Source organism: Mus caroli, unplaced genomic scaffold, assembly GCF_978045245.1.
Source record: "Mus caroli unplaced genomic scaffold, Mus_caroli_1 scaffold_16, whole genome shotgun sequence".
Classification (NCBI taxonomy): Eukaryota; Metazoa; Chordata; class Mammalia; order Rodentia; family Muridae; genus Mus; species Mus caroli.
The window spans coordinates 30,183,368-30,200,317 of NW_028227271.1; the positions used below are offsets into that span (position 1 = coordinate 30,183,368).

General features: G+C 52.2%; 1 protein-coding gene across 2 annotated transcripts in view; it reads left to right on the plus strand.

Annotated features, from left to right (window-relative positions):
• The window catches only part of LOC110311066 (maestro heat-like repeat family member 5), a 70,297-nt gene that overhangs the window by 37,034 nt on the left and 16,313 nt on the right, over positions 1-16,950 (plus strand). For both annotated transcript variants that reach the window (XM_021184292.3, XM_021184293.3), the window contains exons 8-19: positions 231-347; positions 1,364-1,483; positions 2,323-2,481; positions 3,110-3,232; positions 3,905-3,984; positions 5,195-5,336; positions 7,146-7,241; positions 8,270-8,374; positions 9,741-9,876; positions 10,141-10,313; positions 11,307-11,456; positions 12,195-12,349. In XM_021184292.3, the coding sequence (XP_021039951.1) occupies positions 231-347; positions 1,364-1,483; positions 2,323-2,481; positions 3,110-3,232; positions 3,905-3,984; positions 5,195-5,336; positions 7,146-7,241; positions 8,270-8,374; positions 9,741-9,876; positions 10,141-10,313; positions 11,307-11,456; positions 12,195-12,349 (1,556 nt within the window). The remainder of the gene's footprint in view (positions 1-230; positions 348-1,363; positions 1,484-2,322; positions 2,482-3,109; positions 3,233-3,904; positions 3,985-5,194; positions 5,337-7,145; positions 7,242-8,269; positions 8,375-9,740; positions 9,877-10,140; positions 10,314-11,306; positions 11,457-12,194; positions 12,350-16,950) is intronic.

Genomic DNA, 16,950 nt, shown 5'->3' on the forward strand with positions numbered 1-16,950 from the left:
CAGGCCCATGGGATCTGTCATGGACAAGCAGGGCCCTTGAACAAAGGGAGAAGGAACGAGGCCTGGGCAGCTGGACTAGAAGCACCTCCCTTCCTCACCACAGGCTGGGGTTTAGGCCATCCTGGGGCAAGATGGGAAGGGTGGCCTCAGAGTGAGGAAACCTAGGGAACTGGTCATAGGTGCTCAGGTCAGGTGGGTCCCGCTCAGGACAGGATGTTGAACCCCACCAGGCCTTCCTGTTCACCTACTACGGGCTAATCCTTCAAGCTGAGGAGAACAGCACCACTGTCAGGACGCATCTCACAACCCTCTTGGAGACATCTCACCAGTGGGCCAAGCAAAGGGAGGTGAGGCCCCAAAGGGGGGAAGGGAGGCGAGGCCCCAAAGGGGGGAAGGGAGGCCCCAGGCAGGGGGAGGAGAGGGCACAGGCAGGGGGAGGAGAGGGCCCAGGCAGGGGGAGGAGAGGGCCCAGGCAGGGGGAGGTGAGGGCCAAAGCAGGAGTTTGGGGAGGTAAGGGCTCAGTCTCCTTTCATCCTCTAACCCAAACCACAGCTTTGGTCATAGTCACACACTGACCCTGGTCATAAACTGAGTTGTGCTGGTCACCTACCGATTCCCTGGTTTCCGTCACACAGAGCTCCGATCCTTATCACACACTGAACCGTGGTCCTATCTCACACTGAGCCCTGACCCTGTTCATACTCAGCCTGGTCCCTGGTCACAGAATGAGCCCCTTCCCTGGTTTCACAATGAACCCTGATCCTCGAATGCACACCGACTGTTAATCCTGCTCCCATAGTGAGCCCTGAAGGTCACAGGCTGAGCCCCTAGTCTCACCACACACACGCTGAACCCTGCTCCTGACGCTGACACTGAGACCTCCTGAATCTGCGCATATACTGAGTCCTTATAACTCTCATACCGTGGTTCTCCAGTCAGAATCTGAGCCCTCATCCTGGTCACACACTGAGCCCTGGTGCTCCTCACAATCTGAGACCTGAACATGAACACACACTGAGGCCTGATCCTGGTAATGTCCTGAGGGCTGATCACAGCATGAACTCTGACTCATTCACAAACTAAGCCCCAATCGCATCTCTCGCATCTCATACATATCTATCTTCACTGCTATCCTGAGCATGTCTGCTCAAAGCTGAGCTGGCACGAGAGACAACCAACCCCAAAAGCTCCCTTTCTTCCTCTCCCCACCCCCAACTCCATCCACCAGACTCCACAAGACACCTCCTGGGTGTCTGGGCTCCGAGCTGCAGGTCCTCAATTGTGTGTGAGTTCCTGCCCCCTGCTGGTGGAGTGGGGAATTACAGGATCCAGATCACAGACTCAGGGGGGACTCTGCCCACAGGGCATTGCTCTCACAGTGGGGCTGGTTGCAGTACAGCACTTGGATGATGCCTGGGCCATCTTAGAACAGTTTGGGCGGAGCACACCCTTCAAGAGGAGCCTGCAGAACTTTTCCCTGAAGGTATCAACTCAGGGTTCCTAGGGTGGTAGGGTGGGATGGGGGTGGTGGAGTAGGGGCAGACATCAAATCCCACACTGCATGAAGGGAAACATAGCAACCACTCTAGGATTATGGTTGTCACTGAGGCAAAGATTTATCTAAAAGGTGAGACACTTGGCCCGAGAACTGCTTGTGCACACTGGAGGGGGCTCCATTCTGTGCCACCTTACTGCACCCTGCGTGACTCCTCTGGAAGACAGTGCCTGGGAGCCTCTCCGAAGGAATTTTGGGTTGGGGAGGTTCTTCATGCTCTTGCAGTCTGTTCATGGTTAACCCTGCAACCTAGAGGAGGCTCCGCTGGCTCTTCACATCTGGCAAGTGGCAGAACTGAAGTGCATGCCTCAGGCTCTCCGTGGGTACCTGTCACTGTTTTGCAATGTTACCATGCTAGTACCGTGGTGACATCTGAGAGGAGAGATGACTCTGGGCCACAGCCAAGCAGGAAATTCCACTTTGCCCATTACTGTCTGCCTGGATAGAAATGTGATCTTTCCACGGCTCCCGGCAGCCCATGAGTGTATGGTGTGCCCATCAGGGTGCTGGGCTGTAGGGAAAGACTATCACGGGAGAGGCCTCAACTCTTCCAGTACCAATGGAGCCTTAGTACAATGCCTTTGATGTCCTGGTATAATCAGCCTAACTCCCTGAAAATCTAATTTCACTTCTGCTGTTCTCATTTGGTAAACAAAGACCCTCTGGACACTCCCCTCCCCGACCTTGCTGGGATCGGGGTACCCCCTTCTCACCACTCCCCAAGTAGACAGTGGGCAAGGCCCAACCCCAAATCCACTCCTACCCAGCTCCACGGCCAGAACACTGAGGACCTTCGGTGGAAGTGGGCCAGCAGCACCATCCTCCTCTCCTACGGCCAGATGGCAGCCTGGGCCAAGAACCACATCCTGCCATGGGTGGACAACATCTTATCCAGGATGATCTTCTACTTCCACTTCAGCTCCTGGGTACAGGTTGCCTTGCTCACCATCACCCCAGTCCTGCACCTTCCCCAGAACGGAGCCAGGACTCCGGCTCTGCCCTGCCCCGATCATGAACTCAGGGAAGCCTAGGGCCGGCCATCTTTGGCCTGTGCCCAAGTCCCCTGCCCTCCCACCAAGCCTCCTGTGCTGTGCATTGCCCTGGTGCCTTTATTACCCTGGAATTCCCTCTGGTCTGATGAGAACCCCATTCCCCCACTTCTTACTAAGCAAATACTGGATTTTCACATGGGGGAGAGCTGGATCCTAAGAGGCCAGGGTGATGCCTTTCTCCAAGGAGCACCATAGCCTGGCTTGTGATGGCCAGCAATAAGTCTTGCCCATCGAGGCTGTACATACCACACTCCAGAAACCCTCACAGACCCCTCTCACATTTTGACCAGGCTCACAGAATTCACACGCTTAAACCAAGAGCATGCGTTCCTTCCTAAGGAAGACCCTACCCACCAGCTCCCAGCCCAGTGGTCCCCACCACGCCCCTCTCACCCTGACTCAAGTGTGCCTGAAGATGGTGGCCTCGGCCTCGCTTCTTGCTCTCTCCCACAAGCTCCTGGGCTCTCAGCCTGATCTGTGCCCTGGGGCCTGACCTACACAGGATGACACCCTGAAGCAAAGCTTCCTTACTGCTATCACGATGCTGGTGGGAGCCATCAGCCGGAACGAAGGTGCCCACAGCTACGAGTTCTCCCAGACTAGTGAGCTCCTGGAGTGTCTGATGGTATGTGCACAGGAAGCCTGCCCCTCAGAGCAGCCCTGCTAGGCAGAGCTTCCTCTCTCAGACCAGCAGCTTTCCTAGGTACAGGGAGCCTCCTCCCTCAGACCTGGGAAAGGGCTAACACAGGAAATACTCCATATACCCCGAGTTAGTTGGGTCTTGCTGGGACCCTGAGCAGATCGGGTATGCCCACAGTACAGGCAGTGCCATTGAGACCCAGAAAGGCCGACACACTCCATTCTGCATAATTTCTTGGCTTGGGTCCCAGACCAATCACTTCGGATTTTGGGTACCCATGTAGATTCTTTGGGATAGTGAGAAATGTACAAGAAGCTGGGCAGTAGTGCCAGGAGCAAAGGGCCATTGATCAAAACAGGTTGGGTCCTGTCCCCTGCCTGAGATCCAACAGAAAAGTGGAATGATTTCTAAGGAAGCAAGAGGCAGAGCAGCTTGGAGCTAGTACAGGGCCGGGCAGCTAGGACTCAGTATTCAGGGCTCAGACCTGGCCTGTCTTGCACCGGAGACCACGCTGGCTCTCTTAAGGGTGGACCAGATCTCACTACAAGGTGGCTAAAGACAAGCATCAGCATCACCCAGGTTGCATGGAGTGGTAATAAGACTTGGTGTCAGAGGTGGGGTCTGCTAGCTTCTGCACTTTCTCCTGTGAACTTACAGACACTGATGGAGAAAGAGCCGCAAGACACACTGGTCACCAGCATCCGACAGCAGACCATCCATATTGTCTCCAGCCTCTGGTAGGTTGCAGTCTGTGATGAATGCCAATCCCTGCCCAGGCTGCTAGCAGGACAAGGTAGAAAGAAGTCAGGCATCAAGGCCCTGCAAGGCAGAGCGGTTAAGCCACTGCTGGTCACAGAAAGCATTTAGTCTGAGCACAGCCACTCCACAGAGACAACACCCTCTCACCAATACTCAAGGTAGGGAAGAATCAAGGAGGCCAAGCATCTAGATCCAGCAAAGCCTCAGGGAAAAAGAGTGAAGCTGAATCTAGAGAGCCAGGGATACAGGACTCAATTTATCTCTCCATCCTCAGACCAGGAAGGAGGTTATAGACCAGGGGGCTCAGAGCTGCCTGCTCACAGACCATAGCAGGCGATCCACATGACCTTTGGCAGGGTAGCATGTGGAGCTGGGTGGCTATCCACTCTGACTGCATTTCCCAGGTGCTAGCCTTCACTTCCTATCCGCCTGCCACACAGTCACTGCTAGCCCCTGCATGGTGTCTGGGGACACAGCCGGAAGCCAGCGGCAAACACCTCTATTCTCCAAACATGCCCCTGAGATGGGATACATACACCACACGGGACTGAGAAAAGTGCTGAAAGAGACTGAAGCAGGAAGCGAGACAGGGAGACTGTAACGTTTTCATGGTAGAAGTCCCAGCGCTGGCTGAAGGAAGTTGATTGACAGTTGGTAGAGTGCTGCTTCGTAGTCTGTTCCTATAAGCCTGGTGCTCTGCTAGAGTCCAGGGCTTGGCCTGCGGATGTCTGAAAGGAGAATGTTGAGGAAATCCTGCATGGATGAGTCATTCAGTGAGCCCTGCAGGTACATTGCTGCAGGGATGGCACCTCGGCAGGCCCTTAGCTAGCATGTGCTTGTGTTCATGAGTAGGAGACTGGGAAGGCTGGGGCTGGAGAAATGACTCAGCAGTTCAGAGCACTGGCTGCTCTTCCAGAGGACCCAGGTTCCATTTCCAGCACTCACATGGCAGCTCACAACTGTCTGTAACTCCTGTTCCAGGGGATCTGACATCTTCACGTGTGTACATGCAGTCAACATACCCATGTACATAGACAAAAAAACAAAAAAACAAAAAACAAAAAAACAAAAAACAGAAGTAGAGGCAGCAAAAGGCTGCATTGTCAGAAACAGACGACGGGGGACTCCTGAACCCTGAACTCTGCCTTCACAATCCCAGGCCCTCAGAATCCCTTACCCTCCCAACAGTGCGCTGAGGCCGCCCATGGATGTGAACAGGAAATCCCGCCTCCTCTCCACCTGCTTCCGCAGCATCTTTACCCTGCCTCAGCTGGATGCCCTGGAGAAGCAGGCCTGCCTCCTCACGGAACCATCCAACATCAACATCCAGGTGAGGCCTACACTTAAGCCCGGGAGACTCCGGGAGACTCCGGCAGGACATCAGGCTCAGTCCGCTGTATGTGGCTGGATAGAGAGCCAGCGCTGGCCACTCCACAGGCAGAGTAGAGGCCCTGGGTAGTTGCCTAAAGGCTCTGGGTCTCCATTTGCCTCCCTGGGACACGGTCCATGATCACTTTAGGCCATGATTACTAAGGCAGGTGGCTTACCTAGGGTGTGCCTGCTCAGGAACTCTACATGTAATAGTACACATAGTCTCCTTGCTGACACAAGGTCCATGCAGAATAGGCAAAAAAGTCATCACTGTGTTTCCCTCTCTCCAAGCCCCATGCCAACCAAGGAATTCACAGAATAGGGGAGATGGCTCTCTCAAAGGAATGTGTTCCCTGATACTGCAGGAACTTGTCCTGCCACACTATGGTGGCTTAGGGAGTCACCTTCCCTGAAGGTGGGCTCTGTTTCATCACACCTACCTGCCTGCCTGGGTCACTACTATTCAGGTCTCACCTGGTCCCACCTCTTCAATACTAGCAAGCCTTGCAGAAAAGATACCCGCCATGTCTCATGGCTACCACCAGAGGGCGCATGAGATTGCCAGGCATAGTCGCGGCCAGGTGTGTCAGTAGCAAAGGGCAGGACAGTTTTGTGAAGTGAGCCCCACTTTGTGGAACAAAGGCACCACCAGGCTGTCTGTGTGCCCTTCCCACAGTTACTTGGGAGCAAGGGGTACACAGCTCAGGAGAAAAGAATCTAGTGAGATGCCAAGATCTGAACCCTACCCAAGGGTCTTACATGTATTATATGGCCATGAAGCTGTGTGGACAGGTGGGCCCTTTGGGAAAAGGTGGTGATAGAGAGAGTCGTTTCTGTCTCTACATCTTACAAAGCAACTGGTGACTGGAAGACTCCTTGACTCTGCAGAAAATACAACCAAGGTGTCCACATTGGGATCTAGTAGCATTGACCCAGTCTCCTGTTTGATGCTACTCATTATGTCTCCTATCCTATCACTTGGGACTGGCTGCCTGTCACCTCTGTGGAGGAATGCTGACCTAAGAAATGGAGCCATCTCCCCAGGTCACCAAATAGCAAACGGCCAGAGTTCCTAATGGACTCATGAGAGTCTGACTGGGCATTTCTGTGACCGCCCCACCCTTCCCTGAACGTGCCAGTGGTAAACACTGTTGAAGGTCCTTACGTGGACGATCAGCCATATCTTTTGAGGACCAAGGAAAGGTGTTTATCCATGTCCTTTTTAAAACCTTTTAAGAGGACCAGTGGGGATGACTATTACATAGAAGTCACTCAACCTCCATGGCCTGAGTTTGATCCCAGAATCCATAGTAAGAAAGAACAAACTGCTGAAAGTTGCCCTCTGGTTTCCACACACATGCTGCTGTCTGCCTGCATGCATGCATGCACACATATACATACTTACACACATGCTAAATAAACAATAAAATTAAAATTTGCTAAGAGCTTCAGGAGGAAAAATTACTTCCGTAATAACATCCCTTTAACCCTGGGATCCTGGGGCAAGACAGCCCTGGTCACATATCTACATGTCTATGGAGCCAGCACTGCTGGGACTGAATTGTTCTGAAGGCATGAGTGGGTTCCCAAGGCCTTTCTAGCCAGTATCCATACCTGTGTGGCAAGCCCCCTTGGCAAACACAGTAATGAGCTCTGTCGGTTGTAGGAGCCCAGCCTGAACACATGGGGAGAGTGGGTGCCCCTGGGTACTGCAGCAGTGTTGGGGTGTCATCCCCACAGGAGCTGGCTGACCTCCTCTCTTATGCAGAAACTGTACTACCAGACCATGGAGGCCCTGGACCACATGTTGCAGTGTTTCATGATGCAGAACCCCACAACCAATGAACTCCAAATCCTGCTGTCGGTGAGGGCTTCCGGCAGCTGGGGACAGGGCAGGGATACCCAGCTCTGGCCCAAGAGTCCCAAAGAGGACATTCCACAGGTAGCAAGACCTGACCACTAGACTTCACATGTCTAGAGGTTTGGAGTATCTGGAGTGGGCAGGGAAGCATCCATCAGCCTGGTCAGAAAGAGATCTGCTAAAGAAATGGATTCCCCTACCACTTGTACCCATGCCTCAGTGTCCCTCGAGGACATGGGTCCTACAAACCACCTCATCTGCCCGCTAAGGTGTCTGTGGGAGGGAGACCACTCAGCAGCTAGTAAAAGCTTAGGAGGAGGGCCTCGGCCCAGAAGACAGGCCAGCTCCACCAAGGCCAGAGGTCGGGACCAATGGAAGTTCACTAAAGAGCCCTGAATGAAGACCATAGCCATTCCTGAGAAGAGAAGGACTAGGCAGGAGCAAGCTCCGTAGGTCAGAGTAGAGGTAACTTGGCCCACTGGAGCCTGGAGGGTAGTGGGTTATGGTGTGGCTCAGCCCAGCAGGGGCAGGGCTTCATCAAGAAGTCAAAAGAAGCAGGAGCTCCAAGCCCTGGTGTGCACAGGTGGAAGTCAGGAGGGAGAGCTCCAAAAGCGACGAGGTATCGTGCCACTTTAGGAATGTGCCCAGGTGGCAATGGCTTTTACCAGTGCAAGTCACAATGGTTTCTGCACCCATTCCTAAGCCACTCTACCTCTGAACATCCTGTGTCGAGGTGAGCTGACCACCCAGTCTCAGCACGCAGTTGTCTAAACCATTTCCACCCCCCCCCCTTATACCAGAGGCGAGTGCAGCCCTGTTTATGTGCATGGCAGAAGGTTCTAGAAAGGGCCACCTGGCACCCAGCAAGCTAAGTGCTTCCTGCTGCACAGGAAGAAGGTAGCCCTAAAGGGTGGTTCTAGGGACAGAGACTGACAAGGGAACAGGAGAAGCTGAACACACGCTCTGAGGGGTGGGCAGGGATGGCCATTTCTGGGGGTCTGGCAAAGCCTCTGATCATATCCACCTTACAGCATCTCTACATCTGGTTGACATCAGAGAAGACCCATGAGCGACAACAGGCAGTGCACAGATGCACAAAACTCTTCAAATTCCTGAACAATAAACACTGCCTAAGTGTAAGCACCACCTCCCCAGCTCCACCCCTCCCCAGCTCCACCCCTCCCCAGCTCCACCCCTCCCCAGCTCCACCCCTCCCCAGCTCCTCACCTCCCCAGCTCCTCACCTCCCCAGCTCCACCCCTCCCCAGCTCCTCACCTCCCCAGCTCCACCCCTCCCCAGCTCCTCACCTCCCCAGCTCCTCACCTCCCCAGCTCCTCACCTCCCCAGCTCCACCCCTCCCCAGCTCCTCACCTCCCCAGCTCCACCCCTCCCCAGCTCCACCCCTCCCCAGCTCCTCACCTCCCCAGCTCCACCCCTCCCCAGCTCCACCCTTCCCCAGCTCCACCCCTCCCCAGCTCCTCACCTCCCCAGCTCCACCCCTCCCCAGCTCCTCACCTCCCCAGCTCCTCACCTCCCCAGCTCCACCCCTCCCCAGCTCCTCACCTCCCCAGCTCCACCCCTCCCAATCTCCTCACCTCCCCAGCTCCACCCTTCCCCAGCTCCTCACCTCCCCAACTCCTCACCTCCCCAGCTCCACCCCTCCCCAGCTCCTCACCTCCCCAGCTCCACCCCTCCCCAGCTCCACCCCTCCCCAGCTCCTCACCTCCCCAGCTCCACCCTTCCCCAGCTCCACCCCTCCCCAGCTCCTCACCTCCCCAGCTCCACCCCTCCCCAGCTCCTCACCTCCCCAGCTCCACCCCTCCCCAGCTCCTCACCTCCCCAGCTCCACCCCTCCCCAGCTCCTCACCTCCCCCAGCTCCTCACCTCCCTCCCTCAATTCACTCTGTAGACCAGGCTGGTCTCAAACTCAAAGATCCACTGGTCACTGCCTCCCAAATGCTGGGATTAAAGGTATGTGTCACCACTTCCAGGTGACAGTGGCTCTTACCAGTGCAAGTCACAATGGTTTCTGCATCAATTCCTAGACCATTCTATCTCTAAATACCCTATGTCTCAGCACGCAGTCTCTCAATAAATCCTTTTTTTGTTTTAATGTAACTATAATCCACAGAGTGGCTGCTTATTTTATAAATAATTTTATTGGATCCAAAACTGAGATCAGAATAACAATTTAGATAGTCTCCTACAAGTTCACTGTCTTAAGACACATAGAACCTGTTCTAAGGCCACACCACTCATCTGGAAGTTTTCTGCAGAAAACTTATACGTGTGTGTGTGTGTGTGTGTGTGTGTGTGACACACACATATCACTACCCCATTCTTTTCTTTTGATTACTAAGTTTGGAGTCATTTTATTTTTGCGTAACTCCAACCCCTACCACACAATGCAAAATATCCTCTGGTGGAGGCCATTCTGGGATGCATGAGGAGCCAGTGGGATGCTGTAGGTAAGCCCACCTCAATGCCATGCTCTCTACATAGACCAAGGAGAACTTCACAAGGATCGGGCAGCTGGTGGCCACACTGGGGATCCTGTGCCAGGACTCTAACAGGGCCATCCACAGCTGCAGTCTAGAAGCTTTGGGCCATCTCTATCAGCTTCTGATGCACCAGAAAGGTGAGTGTTCTCAGCGGCACAGCACACCTGGCCCTCTCCCACCTCAGCCTGGGTGAGCTCATACCAGCACCCCTGAACTCTACCTTTCCCCAAGTCCACCATCAGCCCAGCCTTGACTCCAGCCATAACCTTCTTCTAACTCAACCCCCAAACCCAAAACACCCAGGCCTGATGCCAGTTACTAATGGACCCAGCTGGACTCCTGCCCTGCCCTATAACTCCAGCCCACTCTGTCCTGTTCACATCCCTGCCTGCCCTGACTAGCCCAAGAAACTCTAGAAGTGAAGAGGGAAAGTCCTCGGGACCTGTTCGGGCCTGATGCAGATGGAGCTACCTTTTGGGGTAGTGGAGACCAGAAGGGCTCTTCTCCAATCCTCCGGAGGATGGCATCCAAAGATCACAGCATCTTCTCCATGAGCAGCAACCAAGCCCTCAAGGTCAAAGCCTTTAAAGTCTTTTCAGCTGGGTGGGTGCATAGCCAGAGCAGACTGCCACATCTGTGGGCAGTGATAAACACATCTTTTCTAAGCTGTTGAGGGAAAGCCAGGCAGGTGAGAGGGACACCAGCACACACTGGACAGTGTGGACCTTGTACAGGAGCCTTTGCGGATTTCCTCAAATCCCTTTCTCTAATGTTTCCAACCTTCTTCTGTAGAGTATTTCTCAATTACAGTTCTTCCACTCCTTTCACACCAGAGTTTGAATTGTGTTTTCCTTGGGAGCCACAATCTGAGGCTATGATCTAGGTACTGGCCTTAGCTGGATGGCCCTTGCTGACACAGCATAAGACCTGTGAGTTCAGGAAGTCTGTGAAGTACCCAAGCAAGACTTGATCTCATCCCATGGACTCTGGAACTCAGCAGCTGTGGCGTACTCTCCGAGCATGGAGGCTCCTTAGAAGTTTAGAACAGAAACTCTGGGCCCAGCTAGAGGCTCAAAGGCCATACATGGGACAGTAGCCCTGAGTTCCACACCAGACTGGCCCATATATTCCCCACCCTATTCCAGATCAGAGGAGGTAGCCTGGAAGATCCTTGGCAACTACCCTGACATTCAAGTCTCATTAATTAAAACCCTAGTAAGGAGGAGTGGGGCCTAACCATGGGAAGCACTACTCTGAACTCAGGACAACATGTGGATGACCTAGGGCCAAGAGGAGAAGAGGAAAGGATAAAACAAAGCATACAAGAGCAAGCCAACACTGACTGGGGAAAAGAGCCCTCGTATTCTCTCTTCCTGTCCCTAGGCATTGGCAGGGACGGGGTGGGGGGGGGGGGAGGTGGAAGAGACTGTGTACTGGGCCCCCACTAAGACCTTAGAAGAGTGGATGCCCAGAGTTTTAGGGAATCTGACAAAGGAAAAGGGTAAAGGGGGTGGGGTCAGGCACAGGAGTTTGAAGTGATAAGGTGACAAGCATTCTACTCTCACAGGAGATCACTGATCATCTGGAAATGGCAGAGCTGACCGACCTCATCTGGACAGCCATTGATGGCTTGGGCTCTTCCAGCTCTTCCTGGGTGCAAGCAGCTGCTGATTTGCTTCTCCTTGTCATCCAGGAGCATGGGGACAGCCTGTTGACTGTGAGGGGTTGGGGCCCCACCCAGGGCCAGGGAGGAGAGGGGCAGAGTAGGGGGTTAGTCAATAGGCAGAATCTAGGGGCTTTTCTCTGGACCATGAGGAAGACTGGGATCCCACTGCAGGCAGCAGACAATCCCATTGATGGATAGATGGATGGATGGGTGGGTAGGTGGGTGGATGGATGGATTGATGGATAGATGGATGGATGGATGGATGGATGGATGGATGGATGGATGGATGGATGGATAGATGGATGGATGGATGGATGGATAGATGGATGGATAGGTGGATAGATGTATGGGTGTGTGAGTGGATGAGTGGATGGATGGATGGATGGGCAGTTAGGTGGGTGGATGGAGGGATGGAGGGATGGATAAATGGATAGATGGGTAGATACAGGGGTGACTCATAGAGTCACCTGATAACAACAGCTGGATCATGGGATAAATGTACATTAGTTCACTGCAGCCTTGGACCATAGAGAAATGAGGTGACAGGGTAAAACAGACCAGAGCTTCTAGAGCTTGTGGTCTGATGGGGTAACAGGAGACAGCGGTGAATAGAATGGTCCAGTAGGTGCAGAGAGAGAGTGTGTGTCATGAGCCTGATGGGATGAGAAGGGTACCCCAGTGGAAGATAAGAGGTGCCAACTTTTCCAGATGCCTCAGTCTGCTTCAGGTCAGGTGTGCAGAGTAGGTGAGATCCCCCACCAGATCCCACTACTCCCTACCCCTGAGCAGGTTGGTAAAATGGGCCAGGCCATCCACCACCACCTCTGTGCCATCCAAATGCCCCAAGCCAAGGACAATGCCCTGCGTGTCATCACCCTACTGGCCCGAAACCACATCCCAGAGCTGGTGGCTGCCTTCCTAGACATTTCCTCGCCCCTGGACAGGTACCTCGCTCTATCCCCCTCAGTGACCCCATTACCTACCCTCCATCCTCCCCCAGGCCAGGGCCACAGCTTCTGCCTCCTGTCTGTCCATCACAGCCTACGGGAAACCCAGAATGATTCATACAAGAGGCAGTCAGCAGCTCTGTTTACTTAGGCATGCTCCCTGTCGGCATTCCACATGAAACATCTGCCTCAGCCTCCACAACCCAACTTAAGTGTTCCCTAATTCCAGAGTGTTCCTGCCAGGACCCTGACAACCACAGAGCCTCGGCATCCATCAGTATAGCACCCTTTGCCTTGCCCTGTTTTTCATTCTCTTCTTCCTACTCTTCTGAGAGCCTCCTGCAGCCACCTCAGCCTTCTCAGGTGGGCCTGCCTTTTCTCCCATGCCACTGGACCCCTGGAGATAGACCAGGGTTCTCCTTACTCCTCATGATCCCCCTCCTCCCTAATATTCCACCTCTGCATCCCACATCCTCTGTCCGTGCCACCCAGCATGCATCCACCATACCTGGCCTGAGTCACTCCTCACTTCTTGATAGTGGAACACCTGCTCAAAGCTAAGAGTGCTTTCTCCCCTTTCCAAACTAGAATTCCCACTCTGTCCCTCACCCAAACTCCTCCTTGGATCTCTTACTTCTCCAGGATCCAGCAAGCTTCTACCTGGTGAGGCCAGCGTGCTGCTGTCCTGCCTACCTTCTCCCCCAAGTTCTTATCCAGTTCCTCCTTCCCAGGTCAGGTTCTACCAACCAGTCACAGCTCACTCACATACCCAGCTCCTTGCCCTGGGTGCTAACTTTGCTCCACGGTGCTTTGGAAACTCTGGGAGCTCTCCCAGAGCCTACAGTCTTCTCCAGGGAGAATTCTCACCTCAGCAGGGAGGTGTCCAGTTTCCATGAGCAACTTTGTACTTCCATTGTGTTCAGATTCAAATGTGGTCTCTGGACTTCCCTGATCCTTTGAACTGTTTATGTGAAGGATGCCTGGGTCTTCAAGAAAAAGGTACAGCCTGTCATCTCAATGTGGAGTTTAATATATTCACCAAGTTCACTTCATTGTTTAAAAAAAGTTTACTGTGATGGTTTGTATATGCTTGGTCCAAGGAGTGGCACGATTAGAAGGTGTAGCCCTGTTGGAATAGGTGTGTCACTTTAAGATCCTCACCTTAGCTGCATGGAAGTCAGTATTCTGCTAGCAGCGTTCAGATGAAGATGTAGAACTCTCAGCTCCTCTTACACCATTCCTGTCTAGATGCTGCCATGCTCCCACCTTTATGATAACAGACTGAACCTCTGAACCTGTAAACCAGCCCCAATTAATGCCGTCCTTGGAGTTGCCTTGTCATGGTGTCTGTTCACAACAGTAAAAGGCTAAGACAGAAGGTGGTACTGGGGACTGTGCTACTGCTGTGATAAGCCTGACCATGCTTTCGTTTGACAAAATGTGGATTCTTGACTCCTGTCTTCTAGTTTTTGCAATAACTCTAGAGCTGTATGTCTCAGTCACTGTTCTATTGCTGTGGAGAGAGACACCATGACCTAAGCAACTCTCATAAAAGAAAACATTTAATTGGAGGCTTACCTACAGTTACAGGGGATTAGTCAGTTATTATGGCAGGCAACTGTGGTGCAGGAGAAGTAGCTGAGAGCTACATTCTAATCTATAGGTCAAGAGAGAGAGATTGAAATCTCAAAGCCCACCCCCCAGTAACACACTTCCACCAACAAAGCCACACCTCCTGATCCTTCTCAAGCAGTGCCACTCTCTGATGACCAAGCATTCAAAGCTATGAGCCTATGGAGGCCATTCTTTGGCAAACCACGCCCCTGTTCATGTTGTTCCTACTGTTGGCACTGTTGGAATGTTTTGTGGGATTTCGAGTTCAATTGTTCCACCTTCTGTCAGTACAGCAAAGGCCAAGCCATCTCCAAGACTGGACTTGTGGTAGGCACCAGCACCATATGCCCTCTAATTCTTTTGGCTCCTTTTCTCTTCTTTGACAGGGATGTCTCTCTCCTTCCTCTTCCTTTCTTCCTTCCTTCCTTCCTTCCTTCCTTCCTTCCTTCACCAGGTCTCACCCCCTCTTCTTCCTCCTCCCTTTCATCCTTTCTTCTTTTTCTTTCTTTTCTTCCATCTTTCCTCCTCCTCCACTGACTTCTCCTTTTCTCTCTTTTATTCCCCATGCTATTTGAAGATGGCTTATTGTTTAACTCCCTCCCCAGTGACCGGTGCTCTGACCTCCCAGAGTTCTCTCTCCTCCACTGTATTTTAAGACTTCAAGTGGATTCATCTTACTGAAGGTGGTTTTGATCCAGTCCCAGCTTCCCTTTGCCCTGTGTTCACTCTCCAGAAGTTTCTCTTATCTGCCTCTGTCGCAGAGCCTTGAGGTGTGTGTGTGTAGGAGGGGGGCGTGGAGCTTGCCTATAGGGCTGGTAAGTTTTTTTTCTCCACTCCCAGTGAAGAGGCCACAGTTGCACCGTTCCCACCAGGCTCTGTGATGTCTTTCAAGGAATCTAGGAAAGTGCCGATCTCAGCAAGCAGCACCTTTTCCAGTGCCCAGCAATTTACTGCTACATTTCCGTTCACTGCTGAAATGTATGTCTTTCTTCCTCAGTTCCAGGCACGGTCCCCACGATAACATTTACAGAGTCTGTGTACCATGTACCAATGGAGTCTCATGGCTAAGTTTATCTGGATTTACATCAGCTTCTTCCAGTCACCTGGGCATAGTCATTTGTGATGGTTTTAGACATAAAAGTTCCTACTGGAACTGCTGGGCAGTTTGGGAGCTGCATTGGTGGCAGAAATTTGGACATTAAAATAGGCTTTATGGTTCAAATTCCCAGAAGAGTACCCTCCTCCCAACTTGGGTATTGAAGCAGAAAGGGCCCCTCGCTCTCATTTTTTTTTTCGAGACAGGGTTTCTCTGTATAGCCCTGGCTGTCCTGGAACTCACTTTGTAGACTAGGCTGGCCTCGAACTCAGAAATCCGCCTGCCTCTGCCTCCTGAGTGCTGGGATTAAAGGTGTGTGCTACCACGCCTGGCGTCGCTCTCAGTTTTAAAAGGCAAAGATTTGTTTACTTATTGCTATAATTTTCTCTTTCCTAAACTATGCACATAACTCTATGGAGAAATCACCTATTAAATGCCTATCATGAACAATCTTTCTCTAAAAACAAAAACAAACCAAAAAAAAAAAATCCTGCATGTCCTAGCTAGCTAGATATGCTGACTGACACCTATATTCCCAACACTGAAGAGGCTGAAGTAGGGGCTGGTGCGATGGCTCAGCGGGTAAGAGCACTGACTGCTCTCCTGAAGGTCCTGAGTTCAAATCCCAGCAACCAGATGGTGGCTCACAACCATCCGTAATGAGATTTGATTCCCTCTTCTGGTGCATCTGAAGACAGCTACGGTGTACTTACATGTAATAATAAATAAATCTTAAAAAAAAAAAAAAAAGGAGGCTGAGACAGGTGGAGTACAACTTTAAGGAGACTCTGTGTACAGAAATTCTCAGGAACAAACATAAATTGCCCCCTTGTCTGGGATGGGGGAATTTATGCCAGGAGTGGGAAGACAGAAGTTTCCTCCTCCAAGTTCAGTGACAGTGAGGTCTACACAGCAAGTTCCAGACCAGCCAAGGAGACTGGAAAGGCCCATAGCCATCCCAACGGTGCAGTATATGCTGAAAGTGTGAACAGCCGTGCAATCGGGACTCTTCTGATGCTTTTCTTCTTGCCTGGCTTTGTTTCCTCTGGCTTCATGCTCCAAGTTTACGGTGTCTCGCCACAGCTCCCTCATCTTAGTTGTTCTGTGGCACTAATGTGAATGCCAAGGGTCCTCTCCACTGTCCGTGAATGTTTCATTATTTCCTACTAGAGACCTTGATGAACAGTGCATCTGTGAACTTGCTTGTTCCTGTCCTAACATACTCAAGAACTGGATTCTCTCTCTCTCTCTCTCTCTCTCTCTCTCTCTCTCTCTCTCTCTCTCTCTCTCTCTCTCTCTCTCTCTCTCTGTGTGTGTGTGTGTGTGTGTGTGTGTGTGTGTGTGTGTGTGTGTGTGTGTGTGTGTGTGTGATTAAAGACAATGTGCCTGGAAGAGAAAGCTGTGCTGTGGCCCACCTCCATGGAGGATGCAGGGCATTTCCCAGTGTGCTCTTGCCGAGTCACACTCCAGGAACAGGATGCTATCCTCCCTGCATCCCTCCCTCTCTGCAGCCCCACTGATGCACAGCCCCCGAGTTGTAGTCAATCATCCAAGTTTTCGCTAATTTGCTGGATGCTGGTCATCTTACAATGTTCACTGTCAAGTCCATAGTTGAGCTTGACTTAACATCTTCCCATTTCCTTCACGTTTCTATGTGCACATGTATACAACAAAGGTGTGTGTGCATATTTGTGTGTGCATGGGATCATGGACACACAAACATGGGTAGATGGGTGTAAATTCTAACACCGGAGTTGAAGTCGATCTTCCACCTCATTCGTTGAAACCGAGTCTCTCAATCAAGCCAGGAGCTCACTGACACAGCTAATCTCATTAGCAGTTTACTCAGGGGATGCTCTGCCTCAGCCTTCGGAGGCTGGAATTAGGG